An 18,882-nucleotide genomic window follows, 5' to 3' on the forward strand; every position below is an offset into this window, starting at 1 on the left:
ACATTGTTTGTTCGTTACTATGTCATTACTCTCTAGGTGTTCAATGCATTTGATTTTTAACTATTGTTTCTAGTGTTTTGACTACCACACTTGTTAGTGATAGGTGGTCTATAATTTGGAGGTTCCTCTCGACTACAATTTTTATAGATTGATACTATATTTGCCTTTTTCCATTTATCTGCTAAGATTCCTGTGCAAAAGGATGTCTGGAATATTAGTTGGAGTGGAATGCTCAGCTCGGTTGCACATTCTCGCAGCACCCAAGGTGAAACTCTATCAGGTCCGACTGCTTTATTTCTTCCTAGTCCCTTGAATAATATTTCCGCTTCGTCTTTAGATATCTCTCTGTATTCTATGGCATGCTCCGGAAGTGGTATTGGGTCTGGCTTTCTGAGATCCTCATTTTGTACAAACACACTTTGGAACTGTTCATTTAGCATTTCACACACATCTCTTTAATTCTCAGTAGTCCTGTTCCCTGTTCCCAATCTCTGGATTTTATCCCTCGCATGTAGCTTGCTTTTAATGAAGTTATAGAAAGGCCTGGATCTGTTTTACATTTCTCTGCCATACCTTTCTCTAAGTTCTTTTCTGCCTCTCTCCTCACTGCTGTGTAATTGTTTCTTGCTTGCATGTAGTGCTGGTATGTTTGCAGGTTAGGCCGCCCCCTATATTGACCCTATTTTCTTGCCTTTTCCTCTCTAGCCCTCTTACAATTTCTTTTGAACCAATCCTGTTTTCTGGTCCTGCATCTCCGTTTTGGTATGAATGTTTGTGTGCCTTCATCATATATTTCACAAAATTTGGCATACATCTCATTTACTTCCTTGCATAGCAACAAGTCTGTCCAATTTAACTCATTAAAGATTTTCTAAGTTCCCCATAGTGTCCTTTCTTGAAATCGAGTTTATCAGCTGTTTCGATGTACCCGTTCTTTTCCAGATTATATTGCAAAGCATATTTAATTTTGATTTATTTAAGAAATTCCCAGGTGAGGTATTTGGATAGAGCATTTTGTGTCAGAGATAGGAGGAAACAGATTAAGGCCTTTGCTATCCGGGAGCAGAAATTGGTGATATAGTAAATAACATGAATGATATGGCTAGAAATGGCAACAAACCTATTATTTGTATCAGTGTCGGTGGAAATGATGTAGGACGAGTTAGGAGTGAGGCACTGATACAGAGGTTTTAAGACAGCCATAGAATTAGTTAGGAGCAAGGGAGGAATCCCACTCATATGTGGCATTCTTCCAAAAAAGGGAGTTGGAAATAAATGGTTGTGGAGGGCACTTGGTGTCAATTGCCAACTGGACAAATATTGTAAACCAAATGCAATATCATTCATTGGTAACTGAGAACACTTCTATGGAAGGAATACCATGTATGCTCGGGATGGGGTGTATTTATCTAGGGCTGGGGTGGTTGTTGTTGTGAACTCGTTGGAACCTGTGGTGGTTCTCTCATAAGAAACTCATACAAAAGATTACATGGATGGTGAAATCTGGATTCCAAATTATAATTTATATAGATGTGATAGAAAAACTAGGTCAAATGGAGGAGTAAGTCTGTATATTAAAGAGGACCTGGTATGCACAGAACTACTAAACTCAACTAATGAGGTGGTAGAGGTACTTGGAATTAAGGTAGAGAAACTAAACCTAATTATTATTCTAATATATAAACGGCCAGATACAACGGTTGAGGAATTCACAGAGCAGATGCACAAAATAGAGAACATACTTGATAACCTAGCAAACCCAGCTCCAGATATTATCTTCTTTGGAGATATCAATTTACCGAGTCTAAGATAGAGAATGGCAAACACAAATATCATAGCAGGGAATGACCCGGGAAATAACCAACCACAGGTCAGAGAACTTTTGAGATTCTGTGACAAATTCTCGCTCAATCAACAGATTACAGAACCAACTAGGAACGAAAACACACTAGACTTGTTATTCACAAACAATGATGAACTAATCAGAGACATAACAATCTCAGATACTGTACTTCATACTCAGACCATAAGCTCATTATAATATAATAATAATAATAATAATTTTTATTTAGGTAAGGTACATACATAAAGAGATTTTACAAAGTTTGTTGGCTTTATAGATAGAGCTAGTACATACAATGCCTAAAGCCACTATTACACAAAGCGTTTCGGGCAGGAAAAACATTAATGACTAAAGCTTAAAACTAATGGGTAAAAAGAATAAAATGTGTTGAGAACAAATAAAAATAGAGGTAAAAGAGGGGGGAACATTGTTGAAAAAGCAGCACAAATACAATTACAAATAATTACAGGAAATTACATTCAAACAGCATTGATTTGAAAAAAAAAAAAAAAAACATACATGGGTTGACAACAGAGGGGTAAGGTAGGTTACAGGGAATTTATTAGGTATAGCTTTGTTTTTAACTTAAACTGGTAGAGAGAGGTACAGTCTTTAACATGGTTGGGAAGGTCATTCCACATTCTGGGCCCCTTGATTTGTAGAGCATTTCTGGTTTGATTAAGTCGTACTCTAGGAATATCAAAACTGTATTTATTTCTGGTGTGGTGCTCATGGGTTCTGTTACAACCTTCTATGAAGCTTTTGAGATCAGGATTGGCATTATAGTTTAGCGTTTTATATATGTATAATACACATGAGAGAATGTGCAGTGACTTAATGTCTAACATATTCAGAGATTTGAGTAGGGGTACCGAGTGATGTCTGGGGCCAGAATTGGATATTGTCCTAATAGCAGCTTTGTGTTGAGTAATTAGAGGACGTAAGTGATTTTGGGTAGTAGAGCCCCAAGCACAAATACCATAGTTGAGATATGGATAGATAAGGGAGTAATAGAGAGTCACCAGGGCAGGGCATAGTACATAATATCTGATCTTAGAAAGAATGCCCACAGTTTTTGAAACTTTTTTTGATATGTTTAGAATGTGTCCCTGGAAATTCAGCTTGTGGTCAATGAGAATGCCAAGGAATTTGCCATCTAATTTGTTACAAATTTGGGTATTGTTTATTTTGAGATTTATTTGATTAGAGGATTTATTGCCAAACAGAATATAGAAAGTTTTGTCAATGTTAAGGGTGAGTTTGTTGGCAGTTAGCCACAGATGGACTTTATTTAGCTCAGTATTTACTGTGGCATTTAGAGCAAGGGGATCAGGACTGGAGTAAATGAAGGTTGTGTCGTCAGCAAATAGAATTGGTTTGAGGTGTTGGGAGGCATTTGGAAGGTCATTAATGTAGATGAGAAAGAGGAGAGGGCCAAGTATGCTGCCCTGGGGAACACCAATGTTGATGGGTAGGGTGGGAGAAATTGTATTATTCACAGAAACGCATTGGAGCCTGTCAGTAAGGTAGGATTTGAGGTATTGTAGGGAGTGTCCTCTGACACCATAATGATGTAATTTAAGAAGAAGGTTTTGGTGGTTGACAGTATCGAAAGCTTTACGCAGGTCCACAAATAACCCAACAGGGAACTCATTTTTATCAAGAGCTGTATGAATCGAGTTAAGCATACTAATAAGTGCATTGTTAGTGCTTTTTTTGGGCCTGAAGCCATATTGGCAAGGGCTAAGTATATTGAGTTTGGCTAGATATGAGTAAAGCTGCTTATAGATTAGTTTTTCAAAAATTTTTGACAAGTTTGGCAGGATTGATATACAGTAGGTCTGTAGTTGTTAACATCTGTGAGATCACCACATTTGTGGACAGGCGTTACTCTCGCTTTTTTTAGAATATCTGGAAAGGTTTGGAGTTCAAGTGACTTGTTGAAGAACAAAGCAATAGCAGGGGCTAAAGATCTGGAGGCTTTTTTGTAGATTAAAGTCGGTATCTCCTCAAGGGCACCAGACTTGGTTTTAAGGGAAAGGATTATCTCATTGACGTCAGTGGAATTAATAGGCTTTAGGTACAGAGACTGTGGATAGTTACCTGTAAGATAGTCCTTAATGTCAGTACTGGAAGATGGAATATCATTAGCAAGGGATGAACCAATGGAAGAGAAGAACCTATTGAACTCAATAGCAGAATCAGAGGCTGAAAGCTGACCATCGTTATTAGACAGGAGAGTCGGTTTGTTATTTAAAGACTTCTTTGATCCCAATATTTGTGAAATTGTTCTCCAAGTTTGTTTAATGTTGCTCTTTATTTGGGTAAATTTATCTTCGTAGTATTTAGTTTTGGCTCGTCTAATTATCTTAGATAGCAATAATGAGTAATTCTTTGAGAATTCTTTGGAGACAATTCCTAACCTATACTTCTTCTCAAGGTCATGTTTTTTATTGAAGTGAAGTTTTTTATTTCATTGAAGTGCGAACTAGCATAAATAACGGTAGTAGGTCTAAGAGACCCAACAAGCGAGAAGGAATATTCAATCGATTCAATTTCAACAATAAGAGGATTGACTGGGAAAGAATAAATGTAGACCTTGCAACCATTCAATGGGAGACGATCTTAAGCGACAAAACTCCCACACAGTTAAAGAAGTTAAAGTAAATTTAAACATAAATGACTACAATAGGTTAGGCAAGGAAATTCAACAGGAGAAACAGCTTTTGTCAGTACAGATGGAGGAAGTTACACAGGGAATAGAACAGTGCAAGAAAGATATGCAACTCACTTATGCACAAGTGGCCAAGGAGAAGGAAAAAATAGAAGAAGCAGTAAAGGAAGTCAAACACTGCAGCAACCAAGATAAAACAAACATTAGGCTAGAAGTGAGGAAAGAATTGGCATCTAACCCGAAGTTGGTGCAAAACACAGTTGATCGGAGTAAGTCCCTGATCATTTTTGGCTGCAAAGAAAAGGCGATAACATCTAGGTCAGAAAGAGCTGTAGAAGAAGCTAAAGTAGTAGATAAAATTGTTGGCCTCGTGGAAGGTCTTACAAACAGAGAGAATGTGTGCGACTACAGGAGAATAGGCAGGTACGTAAAAGGGAAAGATCGACCTTTGAGGATCACCCTAAACGGTGCCAAACAGATGGAAGAAGTACTAAGGAATGCTAGAAAATTGCAAAGGGATGAGGATGGGAAAGGGTGGTCATTAAGACGAGATCTTTCAAAAGAAGATAGAGAGAAGCTGAAACTGAACCTCGCCGAGGCAAAACATTTAAATGAGAGCAGGAATGAAGAAGAAATAAATTCTTTTTTCTACAAAGTGATAGGGGTAGGCAAACCAGTAAAGTGGTACATAAAGGCAAACCAACAAAATCAATAGAGAGAGGGGGAGTGAAGAATAAGGAGAGGGGGAACAAGTTCCTGAAGATTGCATACACCAACATAGATGGAGTGAGATCGAAGATACTGGAGTTAAGTGATGTAATACAGCTGCAGACACCAGACATTGTTGCACTCACGGAGACAAAACTTGAAGATGTAATTTTAAATGAGGTCATATTCCCGAGAGGCTACTCAATTTGGAGACGGGACAGAAAAATTAGGAAAGGCGGTGGCGTTGCTGTGCTGGTAAAAGAACACCTAAAGGTGAAGGAAATAATGACTGCCAATCCACAAGAAGTTGACATAATAGCACTAGAGATCTGCTATGAGGATGATAAACTAATGATGATAAATGCATATAGTCCACCGCCAAGCAGCACATGGTCAAAGGAGGAGCTAGATAGTAAACGTGAAGGTCTTATAACAATAATGAGAGAGATTATAGCGAGAGCGGATAACGATAGATCACGACTGTTGATAGTCGGTGACTTCAACTTGAAATCCATAGACTGGGAAGCATATGAAGCTAAAACAGAAGATTTTTGGACCTGTAAATTTGTAGACCTCATCCTGGAAACATTCTTGTATCAACATGTTAAACAAGCTACGAGGATGAGGGAAGGGGACGTTCCCTCCATGCTAGATTTGATATTTACCAGGAAGGAGGAAGAGATATTTGACATTCAGTACCTTCCTCCCTTGGGTAAAAGTGACCATGTCTTTTTGGGAATAAAGTATGCAATGCGTTATAAGCTGGAAGAAAATAAGGAGGTTGAAGCAGTTGAAAAACCAGACTTCAGGAGAGGACATTATGGTGACCTTAGAAATTTTTTTAGTGAGTATAATTGGACAGACTTGATGCTAGGCAAGGAAGTGAATGAGATGTATGTCAAGTTTTGTGAAATATATGATAAAGGCACAAAAAAATTTATACCAAAACAGAGATGCAGAACTAGGAAACAGGATTGGTTCAATAGAAATTGCGAGAGGGCTAGAGACCGAAAGACACAAAAATGGAATCAATACAGGAAGAGGCCGAACCCCCAAACATACCAGCGATACAAAGATGCGAGAAACAACTACACGGCAGTGAGGAGAGAGGCAGAAAGAAATTTTGAAAAAGGGATTGCGGACAAATGTAAAACAGAACCAGGTCTATTCTATAAATTCATAAACAACAAATTGCAGGTAAAGGATAATATTCAGAGGTTGAAAATGGGAAATAGATTCACGGAAGATGAAAAGGAAATGTGTGAAACACTAAACGAAAAGTTCCAAAGTGTGTTTGTACAAAATGAAATCTTTAGGGAACCAGACACAATAAGAATTCCAGAGAACAACATAGAGCGGATAGAGGTGTCTAGAGATGAAGTGGAAAATATGCTAAAGGAGCTCGGGAGGAACAAAGCAGCTGGCCCAGATGGCGTTTCACCATGGGTTCTGAGAGAATGTGCATCTGAGCTCAGCATTCCACTTCACCTGATCTTTCAGGCATCCCTGTGTACAGGAATCGTAGCAGACGTGTGGAAACAGGCTAACATAGTTCCAATCTACAAAAGTGGCAGCAGGGAAGACCCCCTCAATTATAGACCTGTATCATTGACAAGTGTAATAGTGAAAGTATTGGAAAAGCTAATCAAAACTAAATGGGTAGAACACCTGGAGAGAAATGATATAATATCAGACAGACAGTATGGTTTTCGATCAGGAAGATCCTGTGTATCGAATTTACTCAGTTTCTATGATCGGGCCACAGAGATATTACAGGAAAGAGATGGCTGGGTTGACTGCATCTATCTGGACCTAAAAAAGGCTTTCGACAGAGTTCCACATAAGAGGTTGTTCTGGAAACTGGAAAATATTGGAGGGGTGACAGGTAAGCTTCTATCATGGATGAAAAATTTTCTGACTGATAGAAAAATGAGGGCAGTAATCAGAGGCAATGTATCGGAATGGAGAAATGTCACAAGTGGAGTACCACAGGGTTCAGTTCTTGCACCAGTGATGTTTATTGTGTACATAAATGATCTACCAGTTGGTATACAGAATTATATGAACATGTTTGCTGATGATGCTAAGATAATAGGAAGGATAAGAAATTTAGATGATTGTCATGTCCTTCAAGAAGACCTGGACAAAATAAGTATATGGAGCACCACTTGGCAAATGGAATTTAATGTTAATAAATGTCATGTTATGGAATGTGGAATAGGAGAACATAGACCCCACACAACCTATATATTATGTGAGAAATCTTTAAAGAATTCTGATAAAGAAAGAGATCTAGGAGTGGTTCTAGATAGAAAACTATCACCTGAGGACCACATTAAGAATATTGTGCAAGGAGCCTATGCAATGCTTTCTAACTTCAGAATTGCATTTAAATACATGGATGGCGATATACTAAAGAAATTGTTCATGACTTTTGTTAGGCCAAAGCTAGAATATGCAGCTGTTGTGTGGTGCCCATATCTTAAGAAGCACATCAACAAACTGGAAAAGGTGCAAAGACATGCTACTAAGTGGCTCCCAGAACTGAAGGGCAAGAGCTACGAGGAGAGGTTAGAAGCATTAAATATGCCAAAACTAGAAGACAGAAGAAAAAGAGGTGATATGATCACTACGTACAAAATAGTAACAGGAATTGATAAAATCGACAGGGAAGACTTCCTGAGACCTGGAACTTCAAGAACAAGAGGCCATAGATTTAAACTAGCTAAACACAGATGCCGAAGAAATATAAGAAAATTCACCTTCGCAAATAGAGTGGTAGACGGTTGGAACAAGTTAAGTGAGAAGGTGGTGGAGGCCAAGACCGTCAGTAGTTTCAAAGCGTTATATGACAAAGAGTGCTGGGAAGACGGGACACCACGAGCGTAGCTCTCATCCTGTAACTACACTTAGGTAATTACACTTAGGTAATTACAGGGAAGAGCTCAACTGACAGCTGAAGCTTACAAGGTCTGCTTGAAGCACGTGCCTGTGAGGAGGGGCAGAAAGAGGACTACTCTAAAAAGAGAATGCAGACGACTATACAGGAGAAGGAAAAAAATAACGGAAATGTTTCGGCAGACATAACTATCACAAGCAAGGAAAATAAACCTAAGCAGGGAGATCGAAGAAATAGAACAAACGTTGAAGCGATCATATGAGTCTGAGAAAATGGAACTGGAACAGAGAGCTATACAAGAGATAAGGAAAAATACAAAATATTTTTTCACATATGCAAAATCAAAATCCAAAACCTCGACCAGTATTGGACCGTTAATTACAAATGAAGGTACGTACACAGAGGACAACAAAGAGATTAGTGAAATTCTAAGAAGCCAGTATGAGGCTATGTTTAGCACACCAATAAACAACATGAAAGTTGATGACCCAGACAGCTTCTTTATGAATGACACATTCAAGCTGCAGATAATATAATGGATATTACCACAAACTCGGAAGACTTTGAAAGAGAAATTGACAATATGCCTATGCACTCAGCTCCTGGGCCCGACTCATGGAATTCAATATTCATAAAGAAATGTAAAGTACCAGTAGCAAGAGCACTCAGCGTAATATGGAGAAAGAGCCTGGATACAGGGGAGATACCAGCAACACTTAAATCTGAAGATATAGCTCCATTGCACAAGGGGGGGGGGAGTAAAGCCTTGGCAAAAAATTATAGGCCAGTGCACTAACATCACACATAATAAAAGTGTTTGAAAGAGTGATTAGGAATCAGATTTCTAGTTTTATGGAAAAAAATGAATTGCACAATCCAGGACAACATGGATTTAGAGTGGGAAGATCCTGTCTGTCACAGTTACTCAACCACTATGACAAAATCACAGAAGCCCTAGAAGAAAAGCAAAATGCAGATGTTGTATGCACATACTTTGCAAAGGCGTTCGACAAATGTGACCATGGGGTGATAGCTCACAAAATGAGGTCAATGGGAATAACTGGAAAAGTAGGACGCTGGATACTCAATTTCCTGTCGAACAGAACACACAGAGTAACAGTCAATCAGATAAAATCGAGTCCAAGCGATGTTAAAAGCTCTGTACCTCAAGGTACAGCCCTTGCACCACTACTGTTCCTTATTCTCATATCTGATATAGACAAAAATACACTGTCACAGCTTTGTGTCGTCCTTTGCAGATGACACAAAAATCAGCATGAAAATTACCTCTGCTGAAGACATTGAAAAACTACAAGCAGATGTCAACAAAGTTTTCGATTGGGCAGCAGAAAATAACATGATGTTTAACAGTGATAAATTTCAGGTACTCAGGTATGGCAAAAATGAGGATCTGAAACATAATACAGGGTACAAAACACAATTGAATCTGCCCATAGTAGAAAAACAGCATGTCAAGGATTTGGGAATAATGATGTCCGACGATCTAACGTTTAGGGAGCATAACCAAGCAAACATCGCGTCAGCCAGAAAAATGATCGGATGGATTACAAGAACTTTCAAATCCAGGGATCCCATCACAATGGTTGTACTCTTCAAGTCACTTGTGTTGTCCCGTCTCGAGTACTGCTCAGTACTCACTTCCCCCTTCAGAGCAGGAGAGATTGCTGAAATAGAGGGAATACAGAGAACATATACGGCACGCATAGACGAGATAAAACACCTAAATTATTGGGATCGTCTCAAAGCTCTCCAAATGTACTCTCTAGAAAGGAGACGAGAGAGATACCAAATAATATACACATGGAAAATACTGGAGTGCCATGTCCCAAATCTACACAGTAAAATAACAACGTACTGGAGTGAACAATATGGAAGAAAATGCAAGATTGAACCAGTGAAGAGCAGAGGTGCCATAGGCACAATCAGAGAGTACTGTATAAACATCAGAGGTCCACGGTTGTTCAACGTCCTCCCAGCGACTAAAAGAAATATTGCCGGAACAACCGTGGACATCTTCAAGAGAAAACTGGACTGTTTTCTAAGAGAAGTTCCGGATCAGCCGGGCTGTGGTGGGTATGTGGCCCTGCGGGCCGCTCCAAGCAACAGCCTGGTGGACCAAACTCTCACAAGTCGAGCCTGGCCTCGGGTCGGGCTTGGGGAGTAGAAGAACTCTCAGAACCCCATCAAGCAGGTATCAAGCAGGTAGAGTTTTGTTTGGGTTTAAACTGTTAGTTTCAAAAAGGGAATCAAAACTGAGTCACTCAAACTATTTGGCTAGAATTAAACAAAAAGGCTAAAAATCTTATAACAGGAGACCACCAAACTTACAGGCCACCAAACTTAGATGCTTTGCTTCCATTCTGTCTATGGGATGAAATATCTAGAGCATTGAGGTCAAATAGTATTTGTGTTATGGGTGACTTTAATTTTAGTTTAATAAACTGGCTTAATAGAACAGGGAATAATGAAGTAAAAAAAATTCTAGAATTAATTGACGATTGCTTTCCTGCTTCCCTGATTGCAACACATCAACACAACACATTTAGGGGGGCTGGTAGCTGAGTGGATAACGCTCGGGACTCGTAATCCTGTGGCCCGGGTATGATTCCCGGACTAGGCGGAAACTAATGGGCAGAGTTTCTTTCACCCTGATGCCCCTGTTATCTAGCAGTAAATAGGTACCTGGGAGTTAGATAGCTGCTATGGGCTGCTTCCTAAGGATGTGTGTGTGTTGCACAACTAGGTGAATACATTAAGTTACCAATGCATGAAAATAATATTTTAGACTTGTGTTCATTAACAGGGAAACAGAAATTAGTGACATCGAAATAGAGAGTAAGCTAGGGAACAGTGATTACAAAGAAATCAGATTTAGATTTAGAGAAATGGAATAGATTCGTAGGAAAAAATTCTGTTAAAGTGCCAGATTTTCAAAAAACTGATTTTATTGGCCTAAGAAATTTTTGGGTGAAATAGATTAGAAAGTCCTGGGCATGGGGGGTGGGCCGGTCTTGGAGCAAGACGTGACTCCCAGCAATCGGTGATGTAAAAAGGGATTTCAATGTGGATTCAGAATATAACTTCCTTAAAAATATTCTATGTAAAGCATAGGAACGTTAGTATACAGTACCATTCAAATTGAATAAATCAAATAATAATGACCCAAAATGGATAACAAAGGATCTGAAGAAACTTACAGGTAGAAAGAGCTTGGTACTAAAGGATTAAGAATGGGAAGTCAATTTAGAACAAGAATTCATCCAACTGGTTAGAAATGTTAAAAGTTGAGATGTTAAGAAAGATGTTAAGAAAAAGAAAAATTGAAAATGTTAAAAGTTAAAATGTTAAAAGTAGAATTCATTCAACTGGTTAGAAAATGTTAAAAGTAAGTGCACTTTCATAAAGAGTGCAAAAAGACAATGAGGGCAAAAAAAAAAAAAGAGGTAAGGAGGGCATGCCAAGACAAATCCTAAATGATTTTTTCAGTTATATCAAACAAAGATTAGGGAAAGGATAGGTTCATTAAAAACTGAGACAGATCAGATAACTGATAATGACGAAGAGATGAGTAGTATTTTTAATAAATATTTTATCTCTATTTACTAAAGAACTTAACATTATGCCTTCAGCCAAACAAGTCTATGTGGGTGGGGACGAGGACAGGTTGACTAGTTCAGCAGTTACCAAGGAGGATGTTATTAAACAAATAGTGAAACTCAAGCCAAACAAATCCCCAGGGCCAGACGAAGTGTTTGCTAGGGTGCTTAAAGAACGCAAAGAGGAGCTTTGTGAGCCATTGTCTACCATATTTAATAAATCATTAGTCAGGCAGTGCCAGAGTCGTGGTAGGTTCCTAAGGTGGTTCCAATTTTCAAGAAAGGAGATAGAATACTTGTGTCAAACTATCGGCCAATTAGCTTAATGTCTTTTGTGGGAAAGTTACTTGAATCGATAATTGCAAATACCATTCGTCTTCATCTTGAAAAATATAAATTAATAAATGATTCACAACATGATTTTACAAATCGCCATGTTCATGTTTAACAAATTTGCTATCATTTTATTCCAGCATAGTTGAGGCAGTTGATAGTGGTAAGGTTTGTGATGTTGTGTACCTTGACTTTAGCAAAGGTTTTGATACAGTGCCACATGAAAGACTGATTAAAAAGACAGAGGTTCATGGTTTTGGGGGTGCTATATTAAGTTGGATTAGGGCATGGCTATACCAAAGGAAACAGTTAGTATAAATAAGTCAGAGTGGGAAAATGTTGTGGAGTGCCTCAAGGCTCTGTCCTGGGACCTCTGTTAATCATAATATATATAAATGATTTCATTTCAGGTTTGAGCAGCAATATTTTCAAATTTGACAATGATACAAAAATCGGGAGGAAAATAAACACAGAAAAAGACTCGCTATCACTTCAAGACGATCTAAATATGGTTTTGAAATGGTTAAAAGATTGGCAGATGCAGTTTAATGCTGATAACTCTAAGGTTTTGAGGCTAAGTAATGATGATAGTTACAAGATACGAGCTAGATGGTGTTGAGATTGTGAGGTCGGATTGCAATAGTAATCTAGGAGTTATGATTAGTAAGAATTTAAAACCAAAAAATCAGTGCATAGATGTTCATAATAAAACAAATAGGACACTGGGATTTAATTATCAAAGTGTTAGTAATAAGAAACCTGGTTGTGTTGTTCAGCTATATCTTGCTTTGGTTAGGTCCCATGTAAATTATGCAGTTCAGTTTTGGTCACCGTACTATAGAATAGATATGAATTCACTAGAACGCATCCAGTGTAGGTTGATAAAGTTAATTCCACAAATTGGAACGCTGTCACATGAAGAAAGATTGACAAAGCTTAAATTACATTATCTAGAAAGGCAAAGAATTAGAGGTGAAATAATAGATGTGTACAAGTGGATGAACGGACATAACAAAGGGAATATTAATACTGTAGTGTATTAAAAGTATCAACACAAGACAGAAAACAAAACAATGGGTATAAATTGGAAAAAGTTTAGATTTAGGAAAGACCTGGGTAAATACTGGTTTTGTAACAGGGTTGTTGATTTGTGGAACCAATTATCACGTAACATAATAGAAGTAGGATCCCTTGATTGTTTTAAGTGTAAGTTAGACATATATATGAATGAGATCGAGTGGATATAAATCGGAGCTGCCGCGTATGGGCCGATAGGCCTTCTGCAATTACCTTTATTCTTATGTTCTTGTGTTTTCGACACGTAATCGAGAATTCCAGGTTCGAATCCTGGGCTGGACAAAAATGATTGGACACATTTGTTCACCTGATGCCTCTATTCACCCAGCAGTGAGTAGGTACTACAGCATGGAGTTAGTCAGCTTGTTGTGGAGTTGCATCCTAGGTAGGGTCAATAATTTGTCCGGGGGGGGGGGGGTCACCATAGAGTCAAACATGTATGGTATGAATACACACTGGCTTCCTGTCCCCAGTCACAGTGAATTATAATTATTATATATTGCACAAACAGTCACAGTAAATTACCAAAATTATTAAGATCATTTCAAACCACTTAGTTTGGAAGAAGAAAGTATGCAAGATTTAATAATTTGACTTTATATTTTTATGCGTCTTGATCTTCGGTGGTCTAAGAATTCCCACTCCCGCTCAGCAATACTCTTGTTTCAGATAGTGGTTATTATTTTGCTATGAGAACAGAAGATATGGAAGATGCTGGGAGCTGCAGTGAACTATTGAGGAACATTGCAGATGAATGGGCCACTGAAGCTGCAACAGTACAATTTGCCTGGGATGTTATAGGCCAGGCTGGCAATGTGTCACTTGATGTAGCTCGCCACATTCTTGCTTCCTACAGGGCAAAGTGTTCAGGTGGGTCAGAGTCTAGGGCTAATGCATGCTCGAGAAAACCTGTTCATATATATCCCATTTAGAAGTACTGTACCTTTTAATTTAAAAGTGTTTGTTTGTATTTGATATTAATTAAGATTTCTATTCAGTAATTATAGAATGCACTATCATATTGACATGAAACTTAAAGGCTAAATTTTGAAGTAAAAGGTGTTTTCGATATTGAAATTAATCAAAGTAACTGTATGGTAAGATGTTCTTAGTTGCACTGTTTTATCCATTCCTATGAGTATTGTGACCTTCTGTACCTTACCTAGATTCATGGTTATTGGTGCAGGCAAATAAAATTACTGCACCAATTTTTTATTTTGTGCCACAGGGCACAAAATATGGAATCGCTATTTGTAATGCTTAAGAGTCGCTTGAGATCAATCTAGAGAAAATTCAGAATGGTCTGTTCTCAAGCCCAAGTTAACAAAACTTCTATGGGTTGCGAGCAGGAATCAGTTTAACTCTGTTGTTAAATTTAACAAGCAGTGATTTCAAAAGGGTTGTGACTTTCTGAGTTTGATTCTTCTTATTTAACTGGGTTCAGTTTGTTGGTTTTCATCTGTCTTTGCTGGAAATCAGGCAGTTTTCTTTCCCATATCTTTGGTTAGTGTTAAGATACAGGACTAGAAGTGATTTAACAAACAGATTTCCACACTGTATTTTCTGGGGGAGCCCCATCGGCTCCCCGGAGCTAACCGGGCTAATATGAATGTATTAGACCCTGGCATCAGTCAATGTACATGGAGTTCTAGGCCTACCAGGGACCATGAGCCAGAATCTGGCCCCCTCAGAGAGGCACGAGGAGCAATGGCCTATAGAAACCCCGGTGTGGTTGGAAGCATCCTATGTCTGCCATCGACCGGGTCAGGCACCCAGAAAGGTAAGCGCCCCAAAACCAACTCCTATTCTGGTTAAAATATTGCTATAGAAAGCCGAATAAGTAGACAACTCCCCAAATGAAAACAAGCTAACAAGTATGATGTCACGACTTCACTGTGCCGCTGTCTGCGCAACCCTCCCTCCCTCCCTGGGAGGAGGGGGAGCCCCAGACCCCCTGTGCCGGCTATCCAAACACCTAGTTCTATGGCCGATGTGAACTGGTAAGGTTGTACACCTCTGGCTCCTGTTTTCCAGTTCTGTGCCTTATGGTGTGATCCTGTCTACTAAGTGGTTTGCGAGTCAGGAGTAATTTCATAAGTATAGTACTCAGGTTGCATGCGCTTAAGGTCCCCTTCCCTAGGTGCCCTGTAAGTACTGCCCTTGGGGCTTGGGGCCACCTTCCACAAGTCACCTTGGGGTCTACCTCTGTTAGGTTTTTTGCTGCTTGGTGATTGACCGTCTTTGGAGTCAGCTGGGGTGTTTCACGCACCACTGTTTGCCTCTGGGTAGGAGGTAGTTTTGTCACTGGTTGGGGCGCAGAGTACTGTACAGGTAGTTTTCATCTCTCATAGCGACCGGTTCTGTTCCACCTGGGCACGTTGTCCTCTTGCGGGGGTTTTCTTTCTGTTTTCCTGCCTGGTGGGGGGGGGGGGGTCTGCTCCTTGGTTTGGTCACACCCATTTATATCTTGGTGGTCCTCCACTAGGACCACCTAGTGTACACGGCCCGGGGGTTCAGCTTTAGCAATTTGCTTGGTAACTTTGGGTGCCGGTCAGCAGTACCCTGCCTGGGCTTCCCTTTGCTAAATTACACGACTAAGGGCCCTGGGAAACCCCGCAGGGGCTCTTAGTCCAATGGATGCGACCCCTGGGTCCCCTCTCGCTTTGTGAGAGTTTGTAGGTTGCTCTGTCCCCTTGTCTCAGGGTGACACTCATTGGTTGTGCCTCCATCATGCTGCCTGTTGGGTCAGTGACACCTTCGACCCAGAGTCTTGCTAGTTTTGTTCCTTGTTCATACACCAATTCACCCAGTTCGATGATCATGATATGCGGGTGCAGGCAGCTTCAGCGTTGCATGCTTGGGTTAGGTTGCTACAACACGCTAGGTTGGTTGCTACCACCGATGCCCCAAGACTGCCCCGTTTTGGTTATGGGGACCCGGACTTCGGGGTGTTAGTCGCTTTGTGTTGGTTGGACCTGGAGGCTTTCGGCCTCCCGCATCCTGCCTCATGTGGTGTCGGAGGCCATAGAGGCTTACCTCCTGCACTTCCTTATTTAGGTATAGGAGGCGGCGCTCCTCCATTGCTCTTCGTGGATTACGCCTCCATAATGGATCCTTCTTCTTTCACATTTGGATCTTCTCCTTACTGGGTTTGTTATGAGGTTCCAGAGTCGTCCTGGCTTGAGGACTGTCCCTTTTTTCTCGTTAGAGGCGTGGCACTCGTTCTGTCGGTCCCGTGCGCTTGAGTGGTGCGAGGTTCATACGGTGGCCCAGGTTTTCCTGGGGGGGGGGGGGGCAACTTTGAGCACCTCAATGCGTGCTTTTTCACCCCTGTTTTTCCTCGGGGTGTCGGTGTTGTGCAGCTTCATGCGCATGCTGATGCGTAAGGGGCATCAGCCCTTTCGCAGTTTGTCCCATTGAAGGGGCGATGACGAGGGGAGACTTGCTCTGTTTGCTCATGCCTGGTCCCACGATTTGTGGGCCTTTCAGGTCTTTTCGTACAGCCTACGGTGGCATTGGGTGGCCCCTCCTCCTTTGGTGGGTTCGAGGTTGGCAGGGCAGGCTTCTTCTCCTGCGTTCTGTCGGGTCATCTTGGAGTGGGCTCGCTTGGGTGTGGTCGAAACGACCTTGTCCCTCCAGTGGGTTTCCCACCTGTTTCCGGTTCCGAAATGGGACTGTGCAGACCTCAGGTTCATTTTGGACTTGTCCCATCTGAACTCGTGGACTTATTGCCCCTCCTTTTGGATGACTAGTCTGGCCTAGGTCCGTCTCCTCTTGGAGCTGGGTGCTTGGATGGTGTCCCTGGACTGGGATGCTTATTCAAATTCAAATTCAAATTTTTTATTCAGGTAAAAGTACAGACATAGAAGGTGAGTTACAAACATAAAGTTGGATTTACAGATAGAGCTAGTACAGTACATACAATACCTAAAGCCACTAATACGCATAGCATTTTTTGGCAAAATACTATGCGCACATCCCGGTTCATCCGGGATTCAGGGATTGGCTCAGTTTTGTACTGGGATGTCAGGGTTACCGCTTTCGTTGCCTTCCATTTGGCTTGAATCTGGTACCTCGCATTTTCACATGCCTTACTTGAGTCGCGGTGGCCTGTCTGCGTCTTTTAGGGATTCGGGTTCTGGCCTATCTCGACGACTGGCTGGTGTGGGCTCAAATCTGTGTGTCTGCTCCCCAAGAATTTGGTTCTTTCCCAGCTCACTGGGTTCTGGTTCTTGGCGAATTGGAGGAAGTTCCATCTGGTTCCCTCTCAGGTTTGATCTTGGCTGGTTCTTGTGTGGGCTTCTCGGACCACTTCCTTGTTTCTCCCACCGGAGGCTCTGCATCGACGAAGGTCCCACGTTTGCCTGTTTCTGGGGGGGCTTCTGCATCACACGGTGGTTGCTCGAGAGTTTGTATGGGAGCGCGAACTTTACTATGATGGTCTACCCGCCAGGTCAGGTTTGGCTTTGTTGGCTCTTCTGGTTTCTTTGCGGACATCCCTTCCGCCTCTCTCGCGATCGCTGGGTTCAGCCTCCGGGGGCCGTGCGTCGGTTGCTGCATCGCCGGCATTCTCTTTGGATTTTTCAGGGTTCAGTGCCTTGGCGCCTACTCAAGTCCTCACTCGATGTGTTCATGGACGCGTCGTCTCTTGGCTGGGGCTTTGTGACCAGTGTTCACCAGGCCGGCCAGGGACAGTGGGGTTCGTCCTTCCATCGAGCACACAATATGGTGCGGGAGTTTGTGGCTGTGTAGATGTCGCTTCAGAGGGTTTGGGTTGCTCGCGGATCAACGATTCAGCTCCATTCGGACTGCTCCCCGGTAGTTCATTGCCTGAACCACAAGGGGGCTTGATGCGGTCCTTGGCTCTTTGGGGCTGGTCGCTTTAGGTGACTCGTCTGCTAAGTTCTCGGGGTTTGGCTTTCCTGGCCATTCATGTTTGGGGGGTGGGGGGGGGGGGAAGGTTCCAATGTCCTGGTAGACGGCCTGTCTTGGTTCATTCCCCTGTCCACAGACTGGACGGTCGACACCGACTTGTTCAGTTGGCTTTGTTGGACATATGGGCTCCCGGACGTGGACCTCTTCGTGTCGGCTTGGTCGCGGCGTCTTCCTATATATGTGTGGCACCCTTCCCCAACTGCGAGGCTGTCAGGGTTGATGCCTTCAGGCAGGGCTGGTCGAGGTGGGGTTACCTATACCTCTTCCCACCGGTTCTGCTGTTTCTCCAGGTCCTAGCCCTCTTGGAGACTTACCAAGGGAGAGTAGTCCTTCTGGCCCCTTGGTGGCTGGGCCAGCCTTGGTTTCAGGCGCTGCTTGCTTGGTGTCCAAACCTGGGAGTCTTTCCGCGGCTCCACCTCTTTCAGCAAATCCGGCCAGTCCGTTACGTAGCTGGTTCGACCTTCTCCTCAAGTCTTCACGTCTGGTCTTTCGGACATGGGCCTATCATTACTTGTATGGTGAGCAGGTAGCTTCGTCGATGGTGTCCCACGTGCGTGCTTCATCTCGGCAGCAGTATGAAGTTTCCTGGCAGTCCTTCCGTTATTTCTTATCCCTTCATAGGTTTACTTCTGTCTCTGATGAGGTTGTCTTGTCCTTCCTTTCATGGTTGTTCCAAGACCGTCATCTTATGCCAAATACTGTCGCTACGTATCGTGCGGCGCTGGCTGGTGGAGCCGCTGCAGCTTGCGTTTGACATTGATGTTATGTCTGCACTGTTCAGCAAGCTATCTCATGC

At 41.7% G+C, this 18,882-nt stretch overlaps 1 protein-coding gene across 4 annotated transcripts in view; it reads left to right on the forward strand.

Annotated features, from left to right (window-relative positions):
* Window positions 1-18,882, forward strand: part of LOC123759298 (uncharacterized) — a 193,599-nt gene that overhangs the window by 161,571 nt on the left and 13,146 nt on the right. For 3 of the 4 annotated variants that reach the window (XM_069335027.1, XM_045744165.2, XM_045744168.2), the window contains one exon: window positions 13,821-14,021. In XM_069335027.1, the coding sequence (XP_069191128.1) occupies window positions 13,841-14,021 (181 nt within the window). In that variant the 5' untranslated portion in view covers window positions 13,821-13,840. The remainder of the gene's footprint in view (window positions 1-13,820; window positions 14,022-18,882) is intronic. The other variant, XM_045744167.2, reaches the window with a different exon arrangement.

The sequence above is a fragment of the Procambarus clarkii genome, chromosome 32 (genome assembly GCF_040958095.1).
Source record: "Procambarus clarkii isolate CNS0578487 chromosome 32, FALCON_Pclarkii_2.0, whole genome shotgun sequence".
Taxonomy (NCBI): domain Eukaryota; kingdom Metazoa; phylum Arthropoda; class Malacostraca; order Decapoda; family Cambaridae; genus Procambarus; species Procambarus clarkii.